An 18,672-nucleotide genomic window follows, 5' to 3' on the forward strand; every position below is an offset into this window, starting at 1 on the left:
AGTCCAATTGTCACGTATATGGCAAAAAGGAAACAATGACGGTACCTCAAGTGAAAGAGTGAACCATACAAACTATAAATATGCGTGGAAATTGACAAGTATAGGGCTTGAAGCTCAATTTGTTAAAAGCATTTACTTTGCACTTAAAGCAGGAGCGAAACTAGAACTTTGATTCAAAGGGAGCAACTCATGAAGCTTCTAGAGTTAAAACATGCATATAATAGAGATAAAAGAGTATTCTTCTTGGTTAGTTAGGGTGATTTGTCCATTTTATAATGAAATATAGTGATATTATTATGTGTAGAAGGATGTGAATGAGAAATTTTTACGAAAAATTGGTACAAATACAGCAAGATAGTTACAACAGGGCCAACAAATTTGAGGAGGAGCACGTGCCCCTCCCAAGTCTTATGTGGCCTCGTCCTTGACTCAGAGTTTCGAGTTGGAGTTCGATTCTCTCCGTCTTAATATCTATTGTATAGGAAAAGGCAACTATAGAGGTGAATGTGGTGGAGGAGGAAGGAATTATTTTGTTTGCACTTATGAAAGGATAAAAGTTTCATTAAACTGGGTGTAGTCTAGCAGTTTAATATCCGAATGGAAATAAAAACATGGGGATGATGAGTTAATCGACCTAGCTAGTTCTTCTGTGTAGATAATTCCCAAAGGATATGTATTAAGCTGTCAAGACACATCTAGTCAGTACAATTCCATCCAGTGAGGTTGATATGTTGATTCATGTAGTACAATCGAGTTGTAGCTGGCTAGCTGCATTAAACAGTCTACCTGAGTAGATATTTACAAATCATGTTGCAACATATAGTAATTATTCTTTTTGGCTCTATGTTCTGCATGTTGTTCCCAAAAATGCAGCCTTCCAGCTTCTTCTTTGTTTTCCGTCTCGTTACGATATCTTTTTCCCTTATTTCCCCAATCAAGGACTTGGTTTTTAGACCCTGCTTTTGCCAAAGCTGTCATTCTATGGCACTGAAGAATCTAAAATGTATATAGGAATAATACAATGGGGCTTTGTTTCCATTGGAGAAACGCCAGCTTTCCAATATTTTCAATCCAATGATTGAGAAAAGAAAATAAAAATTATTGAATACCAACAACCGACGGACGTGTGTGTGATGGATCTCACTATGTTGTTATTTACAATTGTATATCGTGCACCGGACACATCTAAAATTGCTTGAAAAAAAAATTAAGGATACTTTGGATACGGTCCCTAACTATCAATATTCTTTAATTGAAACTTTGTTAGTTTTTAGTTTTTTATTGAGGTCCCTGACATTAATGTAATAATGTAAGTTACTATATTTTTTAAATTAAAAATTAAAAATTGAAAATTGTAATTGTTTATATTAATGAGATTTTAAATAAAACCCATAATTTATGGGATTAAAAATAATAAAATATAAATTATACTCTCAATTATATTATGTGTGTATACATATATGTATGGGTACATTAACCAAAATTAACAAAAAAAGTTATTGTACCAAAACATGGATACATTCTCAAATCAATGAAAAAGAATGTACCCATATAAGTTTAAACATGGATTAAAAAATTTGAATGGATTTTATATTAAAAAAAGGGTACATTTTACATATAACAAATTGATATATATGAGAATGGGTACATTGATGATTAAAAAAATTGAAAAATTATATGAATGGGTACATTTAAGATTAAAAATTGAGAATCTTTATATATATATATGTATATATATATATATATATATTTATATAACTAATAGGTACAAACTTAATTTTTTATTATTTTGAAAATGTTTGAATTGAAAATTAATTAGAAGTTTAATAGAGGTGTGAGTATTAAACCCTAAATTAATTACTAATTTTTATATTAAAAAATTATATAATAAACATGTAAATTCATTATCACATTAATGCTAGGGACTTGAATCAAAATTTGAGAACTAATAAGGTCTTAGTCAATGAACAGTAAGAACTAGGGACCGGATACTAATTTTTCCAAAAAATTAATATATAAGCCCATTAGCAGAAATTTCGTTCCACCATACCAAAAAAAGGGCACACTAAGGGATGGTTTGGGAGTGAGATGATTAAAAAAAAAAGCACCAATGAAAAAAAACTGTGAGGGTTTTAGGTGTTTGGTAAACTAAAAAAAAAAGGCTTATTTTGAAAGCTGCTGTGAGAATAAGCTGAAATCAAAAGAAAAAGCTGACGCTGCTATTTGCAGCTTTGGAAAACTGGCTTTTTCTCAAAGCACACGGAGCTACAGTGCTCCTTTAATGAAAATACCCACTATCAGACTTTTTTTCTTTCCAAAAACACTTTTACAAAAAAGTTTACCAAACACTTTACTGATTTATTTCACAGCCGTTTATTCTTACAGCATAACCGCTTATTCTCACAGCAGTTTTTTTTCAAAGCACAGCAATACCAAACCAACCAAACCTTCATAAAAAGTATGCATTCACAATATAAAACTGAGGTTCAGACACAAAAAATATTGATATGAGTATTCGATTTGATGATCTGTTACCAACTCTTCTTCTGGTTCAACTTCTGGTAAATAAAAATGAACGGAGAATAACAATAAGAGAAACAAAGTTCATCATTTAATTATGAGGTGCTTATAGAAAAAGGCGTAGTCGGCCCTCAGTCCTGCGGGTAACACAAGGCCGAAGATTGATGTGAAGGATATTTGAAACTGCTCTCGGAAAATTACATTGAAGGAACTTTAGTTCATTTATTTGGAAGAAAGCTCATTCCAATCTGTAAAAGGTCGTGTATAGGGACTAAACACGATCTTTACAATGGTCCAATCCAGAATAGCTTAATACTCTATAATAAACCAAAATGAAATGAAAAATTCACATAATTGGCTTAATTTGACAGGGAACCGCACAAGAGAATATTTACTATTAGTCAACATTTACAAAGCTTATCATGGATTCCATTAGGCGACAACTCCCAGCCAACTAGAAAGGGGTTATTTGCTTTTATACTTTGAAGTTAGCTTATCTTGTTTTCCCTTTGTGGTGCCTCTTTGCTCCCATTAATCTTTGCTTCCTGCAGGTGGAAATGGTATTAATCAACATTCACATTTATCTTCATATTTTGTCGTTAGGAATAATACAACCATTATGTGGTATATAAAAGGGGAAGACTTTCTGGTAATGATTGGACTTAGAGATGAGGTTCTTAAAAACTTAAAAAGGGATTGTGGAGTCTTGGCTCTTTCAAACGGGTCATACTCGGTTGTCATCTGTTCACTTGCATGATTATTAACCAGATATTTATACAAACACGTAGTAAACTAGTATTCAACAATTAACGTTACTGACATTATCTATTGGTTGCTATAAACATCTATCATGTTGTGTGGCTGATACATTAGGCGACCAAACCTCTAATCATGCAGAAAGATCTTTCATCTTTAAATAGGAATAGGATATATATTGGCATATAAACAGATGTTTTGGCCGACAACGTATGGCTTTTTGGTGTCCAATCTTCTATGCCACTATGAACGGAGCTCGACTGTTTCGCAAAGCGAGATGCCTAATTAGTTCCCTTCCCACACCCAATCCCTCCGAGAAATGGAAAAATGGTGAGTGTTAGGGCATCTCTAAGGGAAGATACAATATGCCATGCAATTTGTATTTTATATTTTTCCTGTCAGAAAACTCTCCAACGATAGAACATCAATTATCTATCTTCGTCTAGATGTAGATAAAAACCTATAATATGCGAGTGTTAGGGCATCTCTAAGGGAATATTGATAATTATCTATTTTGTCAATGGTTTTTGTAGACATTAACAAAATATGAGTGTTAGGGCATCTCTAAGGGAAGATCCAGTATGTCTTGCAATTTGTATTTTATATTTTTTTTGTCAGAAAATTCCCCAACGGCAGAACATCAATGATCTATCTTCGTCTAGATGTAGAAAAAAAACCTAAATTTACATTTGTTTTATATCTTTTGGTGATGAGTCCTACTAATATTCAAAGAGAAATAATATAACGAGTTCTCAAATTATCCTTCCCATTTGAGTAGAATTTTCGTTTATATCTGTTGAAAATGTAAAATGAGATATAAATATAGTTTTTACATCTCAAATTTGCATTTCTTTGCTAGAAATGCTCTTAGCTTACAGTTTTTAAGAAAAATTGTACCGTTGAGATTCGTAAGAAATGATTCAAGGGCATTAACGGAAAGGCATTGAAAGTGGTATTATCATTTTTTGAGTCCCAAAAGTATTTTTTACGAATTAATTAATAAAAGAAAAATAGCTTTAGCTCGGAAGTGATATGTGGGAGCTTACATGATTATTTTTGGAAGCTTTCCATGCAAGTGGAATTTGCACGAAAAATGGTTTCATGATTGTTTTTGTAAAAATTCGCAAAACTATAAAAATCGTGAACATTATCTAACAATTTTTTGAGAAAAATACAACCGTTGAGTTTTCACAAGAAATGTTTAACAGACATTAAGGATAAGGTCACAAGGTCTTTGGAAGCGTTACTACTATTTTTTTTTGTAAAGAAGGTATTCTTGATGAATTTTTAAACTAACAAATAAATTTAAAAAAGCATTCATTTACCCTTTCTGAGAAAAATAAAACTGAAAAATATCGGGGGTGTTCCAGGGTAAGGTGGAGCTCTAAACCCTTTGGAGAAAATGTTCAGTGCATCTCCCGTATGCGGAAAAATCAAGACTCCGCATACGGCAGCCACACTGGATGATAGCAGAAAGCTCCGACTTTATCAGAACTCTACAAGTGAGCATAAATAACCATTCCATGCCAAAACCAAATAGCTGAAATGAAAATTGCTTGCGGGACGCCTAATTGAACGAAGATGCTTTCTAGTTTCCATACGTATTTTATCGTCGGACCGACATCTTGAAAGACAATGTACGTATGGATTATGGATTAAACAGTACAGGTTCAGGTTCTTAATACCTGGTACACATGTTGCTAATGGACAAACAGAAAATATCATGGTCCAGCCGGCTATAATTTCTGGATCACAACCGAGTTGGCGAGGCCTGCCTGCTCAATTGTTTGACTCGGATCATTGAGGAGCTTGGGAGGGAACCCCATAATCTGCAGGTGATAATTTCTTGGACCCTCAGGCCTTGATGCATCAATGAAAGTGCGAATGTCACTGATGGTATGGTGGTAGTTAAAATGTCCAACGATGCGGGTTCCATCAGCCAACCTAAGTTGAACCGATGTTGATGGCAACTTTTCATCCACAACCAGGCCTGCAGAAGGGGTTGGAGCAGTGTTGAGAGGAGTTGATGCAGTCATTGACTCGGATGCTGCTGGAGTAGAGCTGCTACCTAGAGTTCTTCCCACACCCTGAAATGGAACATGTCGCTTCACCGGTTCCTGCAAGGACATAAATATTAATCCCTTGTAAAGTGAAATATGTCCACTAGCCTATGAAAACAGGCCATCAAAATCTAAAATACATTTTGACAGCAGAGAGATGCACTTTTTGCAGATATGACTTCATTGGAAAATCTTCAACTAAAATATTTCCGAGTGGAATTGTACAAAGGAGATCTTAAAGAGAGAACTCACTGGGCACTTTTCATTCCTCCTTATTAGATTAACATGAACTGAGGTACCTCTATCTGCAGGTTCCAACTCTTTTGGACATTCAGATTTTTTTATGCTCTGCATTGAGACAAAGAATGGAGATATAAAATATCATTTATGAGAATATCACGAAACCGAGCAAAACCAAACCAGTGCTTTGCATGAGTAATTTGCTGCCATTAATAAAGGAAATCAATGAACAACGCAGATTGTACAGAAAACCAGTTTAAAGGACATTAATGAACAACCTCCACAATAACAATTGATTCTATAATCTACTAGTTTCTTTGTTCTTTTTTCAATTAGTCAAGCTTCCATTGACATTACCTCTAAGAAAGATGCATTTTCAGGATCGTCCAACCGCCTTAAAGGGCCATCATTTATAGTAAAACCGTTGGACCAGAAAATGATGTTGTGAACAACAGTCTCAGGCTGCACAGGAGTAGGTTGTACAGTTTCCCCAGAAAGTAATCTACCAGTTCCAGCAAAGCTTCTGGAGCTTGAAGATGCACTAGAAGGATCAAAAGGCCCCTCTGTAGCTCCTAACTCCCTTGCCTGATCAAAAATGGAATCCACATCGTTATCCTTTGTAGGATCCTGGACAAGCATTCCACTGCAAATATTGTAATTACCAATGTTAGATTTTCTTCAATATTTCATGCAAAAATTATCAGCTTCTAGAATTGTTAATTTCTGTAAGATAAAAAAAAAAGAAAAAGATTTTATTGAAACTTGGACACTAGCCATGAAAACAAGACTTGGGCATGACATAAGATTAAAAAAATTGAATCGAAAACACAATCTAACAAATCACGGAAAGAAAAAAGAACTAAGCACAGTGTGCATAAAGTCATACTATTCCTTTCAAGGCATAGGCCACATTGTGATACATAACGGAACTAATATGCGATGCAAACCTGTAAATAGAATACTAAGTGAACATAGTCTTGAGAAATGAACTACTTCACCTGAATTTCACAGACTCAGCAGAATTCCATTAGTCTAGTTTTGTGTGTGTGCATTATTGTAAATTGATTACTGAGTTTAACAAATATGAGTATAAACATTCAATAATCATACATGGAAGTATTCTTGTTGTAATACTAAGACACAAGATGGTACATAACTTGCAGCGGATTCCCGTAAAACTCATTTTCGAGCCATCTTAAGCTCCTACAAATATGTTCCTAATGGAACCCAGAAATGCCTACCCACAGTTAAGAGTTAAATAACAATTTCTGATCAAAATGAAATTAAAGGCGATATATCCTATTTATGACCCAATTGATGATAAATGCCCCCTTTTGATGGTATGACTGTATGCCCTCCAAAGAATCTTCCTGAAAATACTGATGTTAATCCTACACGGCATGGGTGCAACAAGATTAGATAATCCTTAGTTGGATCAATGGTTCCTTGACGGTCGTGTCTGTTGTTGCAAGCACTGCTCGTGCAACCTGGGAGGCCCTAGAACAACAGTATGCATCCTCTTCCCAGAATAGGATTCGGATTCTTTTTCTGCAAAATGAACTCCTTCAAACTAAGAAAGGTGATCTTTCCGTTGCTGATTACCTTGATATGAATTCCATAGCTCAGCTAATAATCTTGCCCTAGCTGGAAAACCAGTTAATGATGATGAATTGGTTCAAATAATTTTGGGCTAATAATCTTGCCCTAGCTGAAAACCAGTTAATGATGATGAATTGGTTCAAATAATTTTGGATAACTTGGTCCTGCTTTTGATACTCCATTGACAGTCAATTCAAATGCAGGGCCAAGGTTATTCAAAATTATTAGAACCAATTTATCATCATTAATTGGTTTTCCAACTAGGGGCAATATTATCAACAATGGAATTCATACAATCAAGGTAATCAACAACGGAAATCACCTTTCTTAGTTTGAAGGAGTTCATTTTGCAGAAAAGAATCCTATTTTAGGAAGATGACGCATACCCTTGTTATAGGGCTTCTCAGGTTGCCCGAGCAGTGTGCTTGCTTGCGATAGGACAGACGCCACCAATAAACCATTGATCCAGCTAGGGATCATCTGATCTTGTTGCACCCATATGCTGGATTAACATCAGTATTTCCTGGAAGATTCTTTGGAGGGCATATAGTTGTACCATCAACATACCCCAATAAATCGCGAATCTTGAGGATGGGGAGAATTTGGGCCAACCATACGGGATAGTTGGTCCTGTCAAGTTTGATATTGACAATGGTGGTCATGGAGGATGAAAATGGATTGACGGGGAGATTGCAGAGGGTTAGGGTTGGTTGGCTGGGCAGCGTTGACATTCTTGTTGTCAGCGAAGGTGATGGGCTAGGTAAAAAAAAAAATGAAGGATCTTTGTCGTTAGACAACATGTAAAACTTACAAGACTCGAGGTTATCAGTAATTTGCATGCCCTCACAGTGATGGGTTGCTTGTATTTATAATGGTTTCCAGATCACATGAAGGTTTTGAAAACCTTATTTACACGCCAAGTTTGAAATTCAACCTGGACCTAACAGACTTCTTCCCGGATAAGGCCGGAAGATTGAGATAACAAACTGAAGAGTTTGTATCGGAACTGGAAGTCTGACTTGGTCTAACAGTCTACACACAATTAAGAGTTCCATAACAGTTTCAACCCTTCTGACCAAAACGAAATTAAAGGCTATATATCCTACTTTCAACCCAACTGATGACAAAACGCCTCCTTTTTCTCACCAAAACATAAAAATTTTAGATTTCTATGTTTTAATTTATATAATTTGGCAAACAAGAGTGAAGAATAGGCAACGAAAAACATAAAAACTGTTAAATTCAAAAATTTACGGAACATGGGAATAATATAATTACAAACAAACCAGAAAGAAGAAGAATTTCATAAACCGAATAAAAAAAATATGATCCGAAAATTGAAAGAAATGTTGAAAAGGGATAAGCGGAAAGAGAGAGAAGGACGGACCTTTTCTCGCCACCAGTGTAGTACTCCGGAGGGCCATCGGAGTCACTGTCCGAGTCCCCAGACCTCTGGTTAAGATCGGAAAGTGTACGGATTCCTCCGGTTCGACTCTTTTTCTTATCCTCCGACTCCATTTGCTATCTCGGTGTCGAAACCAGACAGAGAGAGAGATCTTGATTATTGACTGACTGACCAGCTCTGTGAGCGCGTGTAAAATATATTTCTGAAATTTACAGTTTACACCCCTCAAATTTGAGCTAACTACATATCACAACTTCATCTTTAGTGTTCTTTTCAAATGCGCCACGCTGTTTTATGTTTTTGCACATTGCACACTGAGGTTTCGGTGACCACTGACCGAAACAATTTATAAATTACCGTATAGAAATTCGTCTATTAAAATATTGTAAATCGGCTGACGTAAAATGCCAACCAAAATCGCTTTTTCGTAGTTGAAGAGGAACATCGCACAAACGGTGATGGTGAAAATGGCATTTCGCACCAGTCGAACAATACAGAACCGGAGCGCGCGCAACAGCGCGGGCCGTCTCAATCACTCCGTCGATGCGGGACTCTTATCCGCCGTACATCCAAACTTAGTCGATCGCGATGACGAAGATTCTCATGCGACGCTGAGTTCCGACTCGGACAGCTCCTCCGACTCCGATGGCGAGTCGACGCGGTTGTCGGGACTCGAGGCGAGCTTCCGAGTCGTGTCCGAGTCGATTCAGAGAATGGAGCAAGCGGAGCTGGAGATGGCCAAGGCAAGGGAGGCTCTGCGGCTGAAGGCGGAGAAGCAGCGGGTCGAGCTGGAGACCGAGTTGACACAGATGCTGCTGCAGACTCAGTTGCAGATCGCGTCGTTGGTTTCTCAGCGGCAGAGTCGTCCGAGTCGTAAAAGGAAGCGAGTCGAAGAAGACGAGCCGTCGTCGGAAGGAGCTTTGGGCTTGAGCCTCCTTCAATGCAATTTACTATTTTAGTCATTTCATTGGTAATAATTACTAATGGATGCCATCATTGGTTTGTGCCTTTCATTTAGGCATGTTGCCGCGTCAGCCGTAACATTCCTAATCAATAATGCAATGTAAAATTAAAACACATGACATCATCTTATTCGTTTAAAGTTTCAGGATTTTTGTTGCGCCAAAAGTTAGACCTTTAAGTCGATTTAGAGCTCTATCTTTGTACTCCAACATAGTCGGTTTAGAATCGGAGGAATAGAAAATCGAAGGAGGAGGAAAATGATGTAATTTAACTTGCCTTGGTTGTTTGATCATGGACAACTAATAATCTCATGCTGATTCCGCCAGGTGCCAATACGACTCTCGAACTGCAGAGGGCTGGCAATTATAGTCCGAGGATGGAGTAGACGGAGTTGGAGATTGCCAAGGCGAGCAGCGGTTTGAGCCGGAGCGCGAGTTGCCGAAGTTTCGATTGAAGATTGCAAGCGACTTGAACAAGATAAGTCATCCTTCATGTCTTACGGCCAGGCCGAGTTCTTTGCATTGGTTCAGTCAGTGACTTGGGGGATCAAATTTTGTAGATGAAATTTACTATTTTAGTCATTACATTGGTTATATGCTAACTTGTCTGCTAAAATTTGGAGCGCGTATAAAATTATCATGGATATATAGCCTTTTATATGCCCATAAATAAGCATATCTATGAAATTAATCAACTACGAGCCTGCGCTTCTCTGTGCTGGAGTCGGAATTTTGGGGTGTTGGCTGTGCCGAACTGAGTAAACCCTTCTGTCGATTCCTAGCACTCTCGATGTAATGATGCAGAGGTGGAAGACGGCCTTGTTCTCCATCTTTGGGTACTTGTCCTCGGATTATCTGTCAAAACCGTGAAGATGAGCGTGCCAAAACTACGGTAAGAGAGAGCGAGAGGGATAAGAAGATGACGATATTCTTTACCTTTGATGCCCACGACCGCTCAGCTTGTTGACAGACATCTCTAATATCCCTTCCAGACATTCTGAAAACAGGAGGACAAGAAAAAGCATGAACTGATATTACAATTTCAAAACTATAGCATTGTTAGATTGATAAGCTAAGGAACGATATAATTGTACTCTGTAGCATATAAACATAAAATTAAAGTTCATTGACCCATAAAAACTCATAATGGTGTCGAGAATAACTCATTCCCACGAAGTAAAAACCAGGAGTCGGACTGGCATTGCCGTGCACATGGTGATTAAATTGGGGAAATGAGGTAAAAGATTTTTGTTTGTCAGAGTCTACGTAAAACTTACCCTTCGGTTGCTGATGCTAATTCTTCTAATTCAGCTTCGTTCAGGTGCTTTGCATACTGAGCTGCTATTTCCTTACGATTTTGCTGATCAGGTAGGTCAAACATGATAATTGAATCAAACCGACTGCACATTGTTGATAAAAAGTGAGCAAACAATTATGGAAACTTAGGGTTCTAACATCCTCCAAATAAGAAAACATACCTAATCAAGGCCAGATCAAGGTCTTGCTTTCTATTTGTTGCAGCAATTACAACCACCTTCTTATCTTGTTCAAATCCATCAATCTGTGCGGAAAGAGTAATACTTAATAAGGACATCACTTTAGCTTCTCAATCATCTAAGTTTCCGACTCAAATAAAAGGTTCATTTTCAGCATTATTGTGAAGTAATGAGTATCAAATTTCACCTGTTGCAATAAAACTGATAAGACTCTCCGTGTGGCTTCATGCATTTCGCTATCACGCGAAATAGCAAAAGAATCAATCTGAGTAGAGTCAAAATAACAGGAAGCAATGTTATCACATCACTGTACAACCTCCAACTGTATGATTTCAAATAGGATACAAAATACAACTACAGTCCTACAAGGGCATCATGTTACTAGGCTCACAGAAATATCTTAAAACTTGGGAGTTAGGATGAATGTCTCCTAAGGTGGCTAGGGATTTATTGCTTCAATTACCTCATCCAGAAAAATGATAGCACCATCTGGAAGCTGATTTGCAAGTGAAAACACTTTTCCTAATAATCGTTCACTCTCACCATAGTACTTGGACAGGATAACCTCAAGGGGTACGTATAACAATGGGACGCCCTGCGAAACAGTCACCAAACATGAGAATAGATTAACAGACCAAAAATGGTAGTGCCTAGCAGCTCACCGCTTGATTAGCAATGACACGAGCAGAAGATGTCTTCCCCGTACCTAAAATTGGATACACATTATATCAACACTAATGCATTGCATAATTCTCATAAGTTGCAAAAAGCAGGCACAAAAGAAGTGGACTACGCTCACACATTCAATATTTAGCAAACCCCTAAGACTATTTCTGTCGTTAAAACTATTGGTAACCAAAATCTCCCCAACTCATTCTCTCGACAAGCAAGAATAAAAGATATGTGAATAATTCAGTAGGTCAGTCGAAGAAAATGTATCTTGACAAATATAGTAAGTTATACAAGGTTGATCAGTGCACCTGGTGGCCCTTCAAAGAGTACAGCTCGAGGTCTATTTGACTCAAATTTACAACGAGTCCCACGGGCAATATCATCATATGTTTCAGGACTGAGCAGAGCCAACAGAATAGTGTCTTCTATATCTCTACACAAAGAGCAAGAGTAGCTGGTAAGAAACATAGGGTTTATTAATTTCATATATTATGGAAGAAAAAAAAAAGTTATCTACCTACCGTTTTTGCTGATCATATCCAGCAATATTGTCCCATGAAATTTCTTTTCTTGTGGAACTAAGATTGGGTTCATTAATTCCATAAATTCTCACTCCCATGGACTCAAGACTAGCTATTAGTTTATCTGCAGATGGCATTTGTGTGGTGGTATCTTCCCTCGGTTTTCTTTCCACAGTACTATTTTGCCATAACTTTGTCCCTGCTAATAGCAAAGCAGACACCAGAGCATCCAGCTCTTTGGGACTCAAGGTCCCATCCTTCATAAATTCAATTTCCTGCAATAATTTATGCTGACTGATATGAAAATCTTAAATTCCACCAGTTATTTACCTTTGGAGTTTGGTAATTGAAGCCGCACAAAGTAAAGGAGACAAATTGCAATAATATTCATAAACTGCATAAAACAGACTTACAGCTCTATCTGAGGAGGTAATTACTGAGTGGAACAAGAGAACTTGCAAATCTCCTTCGTCCTTACTCACATCTTTTAATTCCCCTCCATCACCTCCAGCTTCCCTCTTTTTTTCTGGGCGAGTTAGCATGAGTTGCCAAGCAGCTCCACTGACATATTTTGAAAGAAACAAATAGCACTACTTAGCATATTTGGGTTCACGAAACTGCAATTAATGATGAAGGGCTCGAACATAATGTTTAAGCAACTGTTATAGTTAGAACCGAGGAAACACTGAAAGGACCAAAAGCAATGCTCTAACAATACCTGTCCCAAGCACGTAGTGACATATCTAAACCACCACCACGTTCTTCTACCTTTACTCCAAGATGAGAAGCAAGATTTGCTATCAGCTGTGAAGCTTCACACGCCGGAGGAATTTGGAACTTGATGGAAACCTATACCCATTGTAAGATCGTATTAACGGTGTTCGAAAGAGTACAATACATGGATTCTTTTATGAGAACAAAGCACACAAAACAATTCAGTTAACCGCAATAACCTTTTGTCCCTTAACAGCAACAGTAAAGGGGGGATAAAAACCGCGTCCAATTCCTTTACTTCTGAGGAGGTCTAGAATTTGCTGTCGTTGTTTCTTGGTAATTTCGTCCAGGTCTACATGACTTTCACTAGCAGGAGGGTCAGCCGGCAAAGCGGGCTTGGAAATATCCTGCACAATTAAAAAATTCACATTAAAACTAGTTCAAGAATGCAGCTTTAACTCGTTACCTATTGAAAATCGACATAATCCACCAGAAAAATTGATGCACAGGTACCTCCTCTGCATCTGCATAAGCCACCTCTATGCCTCCAAGTCCGATCAAACCGGCCAACACGGCTGGAAACACGAGAGATTGGTGCTCAAAAGACCCTGCATTTGGCAATCATAGCATAAATTTTGAACTTATCCAATTCCAACTAATTATAATTAATATATTGACGAACAAAATGGCATAATCTCTAACATTCTTGAGCATAAAAACAAATAATTCAAACCATTTAGCACCAAAAATGTCTTGAAATTCAGAAAAGTTAAATCAAATTTACGAGTTTAGAGGGGGTTGCTTACGGTGGCAGAGAAGGCGAGGAATTGCGAGGTCAGGTGAAAGAGCACGCGGAGGATTAGGGTTTAGGGTTCTGCGGACGGGGACGGATCGCCATGTCCGAGCAGTTGTCAGCACTCGTCGGAAAATTGTCATAGCTTCTTTACTGAGGAGCTCAAGTGAAAATTTTGACCGCTATGTTTGATTGTATGCGTAATTGTGGCACGGAATGCCGGAACCCACTAAAAAATCTTATATATAGAGCGAGCAAGCAAGCAACCGCCCAAAACGCACCGCCGGTGGTTGCTGGTGTCGCCGCTGCGTCACGAAAACTGCGTTTTTAATAGGTGGGGTTGTTTGTATATTTATCAGACAAAGCCCATCTCTAATTTTGGGCCCAATTGACAATTAAGTGTTAGTTTCGGGTCAACCTGTCAAGATCCGTTTATTAAATGATGGATCTTGGGTCAACATGTCCAACTCTTGTTTAAGAACACTACTTTTGGCTGCTGAAAATTCAGCAGCCGGTCCTGCTTACACCCAATCACGGATGAACACGTGTTCATCCGTGATTGGGTGTAAATAGGATCAGCTTCAGCAACCAAGTTCTTTCCCTTGTTTAATATATGGGTTTGAGTTTAGCTTCAACTCGTCTAATAAATGAGTTGAGTTTCCATTAAGAATAATGTTAGGGAGGTCAAATTTTGTAAAACAAATGATGTGGTGGTTGATGATTGGATTATTATTCAAGCGTTGATTAATGCACTTGTTTCTATTGGTAAATGGCCACTTGCATTATCCTTGGATTCATTAACTATTTTAATTAAATTGAACTAATGCTTGTTTTGATTGATTCAATGTTTGTCAAGATAGAAAATAAACTTAAACGGATTTTTGTTTAGTTCAAGATGCATGACCAATCTCTTAAAATGAAGCTGGTTTGTTGCACACAACTTAAGTCAAGCTAAAGTTCTCATATCTAAATCAAGATCCTACTGCACATAGCGAAAATCATTCTTACCACAAGCTATTAATAGGAAAGAAATTATCTCCGGATCTCTTCCACTAAGGCCACAAGATCAAGTGATCCGGACCTTTGAAATTTCATCCAACGCCAAAAAATTATTATAGTTTTTAAGAGATCAAAACAGGTGGGCCGTTAGATGAAAATTCAAAAGCTCGGATCACTTGATCCGGTGAAAGTGATAGAGGGCTAAAAATAACAGACAGCACTACTAAAGCATATTTTGGTTCACAACCCAGGATCAATGATAAAGGGCTAAAAAAAACGCAGCATAAAGTATAACCCAAAAGCGATAGAACTGAGGAAACACAGATAGAACCAAAATCATTTTTCTAACAGTAACTGCGCCAATGTTCAAAATAAAATAAGCGCGCATGTACACCACCACCACTTTCTATTATTAGTCCAAGAGAGGACTTTTTAGGTAGATAATTACCACTGACGCAATTCAAACCTTCAAATTTAACGGCGACGGTCAACTTAGTATAAGTTGTTACACGATGTATACATTTTTTTAATAAATATTAGAATTAAATTGGCCTAATCACTGATCGATTCAATGTTTGCCGATATAAAGAATAAACATTAGATACAATGGAGCTGGTGTGTGGATATTGCTTGATCGAATTGAGATAACAAAAAAAATTGAGATACCATTATAGTAATGTTGCAGTTACAAGTAAATGCTCAAAACGTTATTATTATCTAGGAAACCGAGAGCCACAAAGCCATATATAGTAGATAAGTAGAGTCTGGTTGGGACCTGCCACCCTTGGGTTCTGAATCCTCGATCATCATCATTCATCACTCACTGTGTCATCCCTTAATGCTTACGACTAGGCAGTTTAAGTTTCTATAACTTGTATTCTTTCCAATTGCTTTTTGTTGGACCATCCCAACTTAGTTTGTCAACATGCATGCTTCTTTCTTGGAGATCCTTTTTTCGGGTTTTTTTTATTTTTTTAATTTTAATTTTTTAATTTTTGATTTTGGATGGCCAATGCGTTTTGGGGTTTACTTTGATGCAACTACTATCTCCATTACAAAAATAAATAAATAAGGAATAAATACGTTAATAGATAATCGAAACAAACATGTCTCGTTCAAAACAACGACAAGCATCCGATGTAGCAAAGAAATGAACTTCATAAAAGTCGAATTATTAAGAACTAGGTATGCCTACATACTTTGTTCTATTAATAAAGGATCCAACTGACAGAAAAAGCACCAAGGAGTTAAATCATCTTGTCTCTCCCCTCATCTCTGGTCTGCTGGTGCTGCAAATTCATTCATCTGGCGCTTGGCGGGCTCGATCTGCAGAAGGTTATGAATTATGATTACTCATTTTTACAAATAGTATTAGTTATAGCATAATTTGATAAAGAGAGTAGGATGAATACCAAAAACCACTCTTTGTTTAAGCTAAAAAAAAGTTTTTGAACGCAAAGAACCCTTAGCTTTGTTGGTAAGGTTTATAAGAAATCCCATATCAAAAGTTCTAATTGAAGAAAGAAGGAGAATGGCCAATACAAGTCCACTACAGAACAAAAACAGAAGAGTTCGAATATAGAAAAAATACATACAATCCAACATTAAAACTCTCGTCCATAAATATTTAACACTCGCATATAAGTAATCGTACGTACCTTCCCACCAGCTAATTGTGAAGTAAAAGTAGCCACCAAAGCATCCACCTCCTTCAGACTCCAGACCCCATCCTTCACAAATTCAATTTCCTGCAATAATTAATGTAGATTGATATAAAAATCTCAAAAGCCAACACTTCTTTATCTTTGGTATGCTGAAGAAGCAGCACAAAGCAAAACAAGAACAAATGCAGTGCAATATATTAAAAAAAAAACATAAAATGTAGCCTTACAAATCTATCTGAAAAAGGAAGTACTGAGCGGAATACTTTAATTCGCAGATCCCCTCCTTCACCTCCAGTTTCCTTCATTTTGTCTGGGCGAGCTAGCATTATTTGACAATAAACTCGACTGACATAGTTCACAAGGAAATAAAGCACTACTAAGCATATTTTGGTTCACAAAACCACAATCAATGATAAAGGGCTAAAACAAACAGCTTAAAAATAACCCAAATGTGATAGTTAGAACCCAGGAAACACTAACAGAAGAAAAAATAATTTCTCTAACAATACCTGCGAGAAGGAAAAAAATAGTGGATGCGCGCATGTAAACCACTACCACTTTTTATTATTAATCCACTATCAGAAGCAATATTTGCAATCAGTTGTGCAACGTCACGAGTCGCAGGAGTTTGGAACTTGATTAAAACCTATAACTTGTAAACTAGGGTCAATTTGGTCGAAAGAGTGCTATATATATGGTTTGTTTTATGAGAAGAAACAAACCGCACATAATAAATCAATTAAGTGCAATAACCTTTTGTCCCTCAGCAGCACTAGGAATGAAGCGCAAAGCGGGTTTAGAAATATCAATATGCTGCAGAATTAAAGAACAATAAAACCAGTTCAAGAAGTATGCGTGCTAATTGACATAATAATCTCACACAAATTTGATGCACAAGTTCGTTACTTTACTGTCCAGGTAGGAGTCATTTAGTGCATGGGCCAACGTTCTGTCAGTTGCTTGTAGTCTCAACTCTCTTCCCACTACGCTCTCTAGAAACGCAGAAACTTTAGCCAAGTTTGCAGACGTTTGAGCCAGACCTCTGACCCCAAGTGCGGTCAAACCAGCTGCCAAACCAACCAACACAATCTCAGACGCAGTGGTATGAAATTGGTGCTCCAAAGTGCCTGCATTGCATTTAAAATTATAAACATGCATAACCTTCCAGTTATAAATTAATTAATTGACAATTAAAATGGAAAAATCTCTAACATAACCAACAACGTAACATAATGCACGAATCATTCTTATTCTTGAGCAAGCATAAAAATAAATAATTCAAACCTTTTAGCCCAAAAAATTCATGGCAAGTTCTGTATCTATTTATTCCTCACTCTTTAGTGTAAATATATTAGAAAAACCCAAATATGATTTCCATGTCAAAGACCACTAGAAAAGTCCTGAAAAATTCACAAAAAAAATTATTGAGAATTAAATTTACGAGAGAGAGGTTACTTACGGTGGCAGAGAAGGCTAGGAAATGGGAGGTGAGGTGAGAAAGCGCGCGGAGGAGGATTAGGGTTTAGGGTTTGACGGACGGGGACGGATCGCCATGTTCGACCAGCTGGCAGTGCTCGCCTCAAAATTGCCATAGCTTCTCTCTCAAGAGTCAACTGAAATTATCGATCGATCGCCGTGTTTGTTGTGTCATGGAAACTGCGTTTTTATCTTATCAGGGGGTGTTTGTTGTGTCAAGGAGACTGTGTGTTTATTTTATCGGGATAGACTTGTAAACGGGTCGGATTTATTAGGTTTTGGTTGAGTTTAACCAGATCCATTAATTTAACGGGTTATCCAAACTCAATCCGTTAAGTTAATGAATCACTTAAACTTAACCCGTTAATCTAACGGGTCATCCGTTAACATTTTAAAAAAAAAATATTTCATCCAAATCAATTACAGCCCTAAACCATTCGATTTCTAAAAAGGATTACTAATCCTTAACTTTTCGAGGAATCCTTCATCAGTGGTTGTGAATGACTCTCGATCTTTTCGACGGAGCAAGTCATAAAGATTGAAAAATAGAACCATCTGATTTAATTCGTTCTCAATAGCCATGAGATGATCATCTTAGGCTAGAGAGGATCATTGCCTGAAAATTTTCTTCGGAAATCCCAATACAATCCTCTTCTCCTTATTTCTTACCATTTTCAAGTTTTAATTTATATTTATTTTTAAACATATCCAGTTATAGATCCTCGCCACCAAAACACAGTCCCACATAATCACCTTTTAGAGAGAGAGAGACACACACACACACAGAAGGAGAAG

The 18,672-nt window shown here is 37.3% G+C and overlaps 4 protein-coding genes across 5 annotated transcripts; 1 reads left to right on the forward strand and 3 right to left on the reverse strand.

The window, feature by feature from the left end:
• Window positions 1–4,847: 4,847 nt before the first annotated feature.
• On the reverse strand, window positions 4,848–8,770 carry LOC103446753 (plant UBX domain-containing protein 4). The gene is made up of 4 exons (XM_008385886.4): window positions 8,563–8,770; window positions 5,934–6,219; window positions 5,589–5,684; window positions 4,848–5,393 (listed from the first exon to the last, which is right to left on the reverse strand). The coding sequence occupies exons 1-4, from the start codon at window positions 8,691–8,693 to the stop codon at window positions 5,013–5,015; spliced, it is 894 nt and encodes a 297-aa protein (XP_008384108.1). The 5' UTR covers window positions 8,694–8,770; the 3' UTR covers window positions 4,848–5,012.
• A 216-nt stretch (window positions 8,771–8,986) lies between these two features.
• Window positions 8,987–10,215, forward strand: LOC103446751 (uncharacterized protein At4g22160). The gene is made up of 2 exons (XM_008385884.4): window positions 8,987–9,550; window positions 9,870–10,215. The coding sequence occupies exon 1, from the start codon at window positions 9,039–9,041 to the stop codon at window positions 9,537–9,539; it is 501 nt and encodes a 166-aa protein (XP_008384106.1). The 5' UTR covers window positions 8,987–9,038; the 3' UTR covers window positions 9,540–9,550; window positions 9,870–10,215.
• LOC103446752 (uncharacterized) lies at window positions 10,082–14,106 on the reverse strand. 2 transcript variants are annotated; one of them, XR_530941.4, is made up of 14 exons: window positions 13,752–14,063; window positions 13,459–13,553; window positions 13,185–13,352; window positions 12,950–13,080; window positions 12,645–12,792; window positions 12,232–12,506; window positions 12,019–12,143; window positions 11,701–11,744; window positions 11,502–11,633; window positions 11,226–11,303; window positions 11,021–11,103; window positions 10,820–10,902; window positions 10,479–10,539; window positions 10,082–10,397 (listed from the first exon to the last, which is right to left on the reverse strand). XR_530941.4 is itself a non-coding variant. In XM_008385885.4 (14 exons), the coding sequence occupies exons 1-14, from the start codon at window positions 13,879–13,881 to the stop codon at window positions 10,230–10,232; spliced, it is 1,761 nt and encodes a 586-aa protein (XP_008384107.2). In that variant the 5' UTR covers window positions 13,882–14,106; the 3' UTR covers window positions 10,082–10,229. The 2 variants fall into 2 exon arrangements, 1 of the variants encoding a protein (XP_008384107.2); XM_008385885.4 differs by having other exon boundaries at window positions 10,820–10,942; window positions 13,752–14,106.
• A 1,696-nt stretch (window positions 14,107–15,802) lies between these two features.
• Window positions 15,803–18,109, reverse strand: LOC103446750 (uncharacterized). Its single transcript, XM_070805911.1, has 7 exons — window positions 17,861–18,109; window positions 17,308–17,528; window positions 17,155–17,214; window positions 16,911–17,047; window positions 16,629–16,746; window positions 16,396–16,485; window positions 15,803–16,063 (listed from the first exon to the last, which is right to left on the reverse strand). The coding sequence occupies exons 1-7, from the start codon at window positions 17,991–17,993 to the stop codon at window positions 16,007–16,009; spliced, it is 816 nt and encodes a 271-aa protein (XP_070662012.1). The 5' UTR covers window positions 17,994–18,109; the 3' UTR covers window positions 15,803–16,006.
• Window positions 18,110–18,672: the final 563 nt, after the last annotated feature.

Source organism: Malus domestica, chromosome 10 (genome assembly GCF_042453785.1).
Source record: "Malus domestica chromosome 10, GDT2T_hap1".
NCBI classification, from domain to species: Eukaryota; Viridiplantae; Streptophyta; class Magnoliopsida; order Rosales; family Rosaceae; genus Malus; species Malus domestica.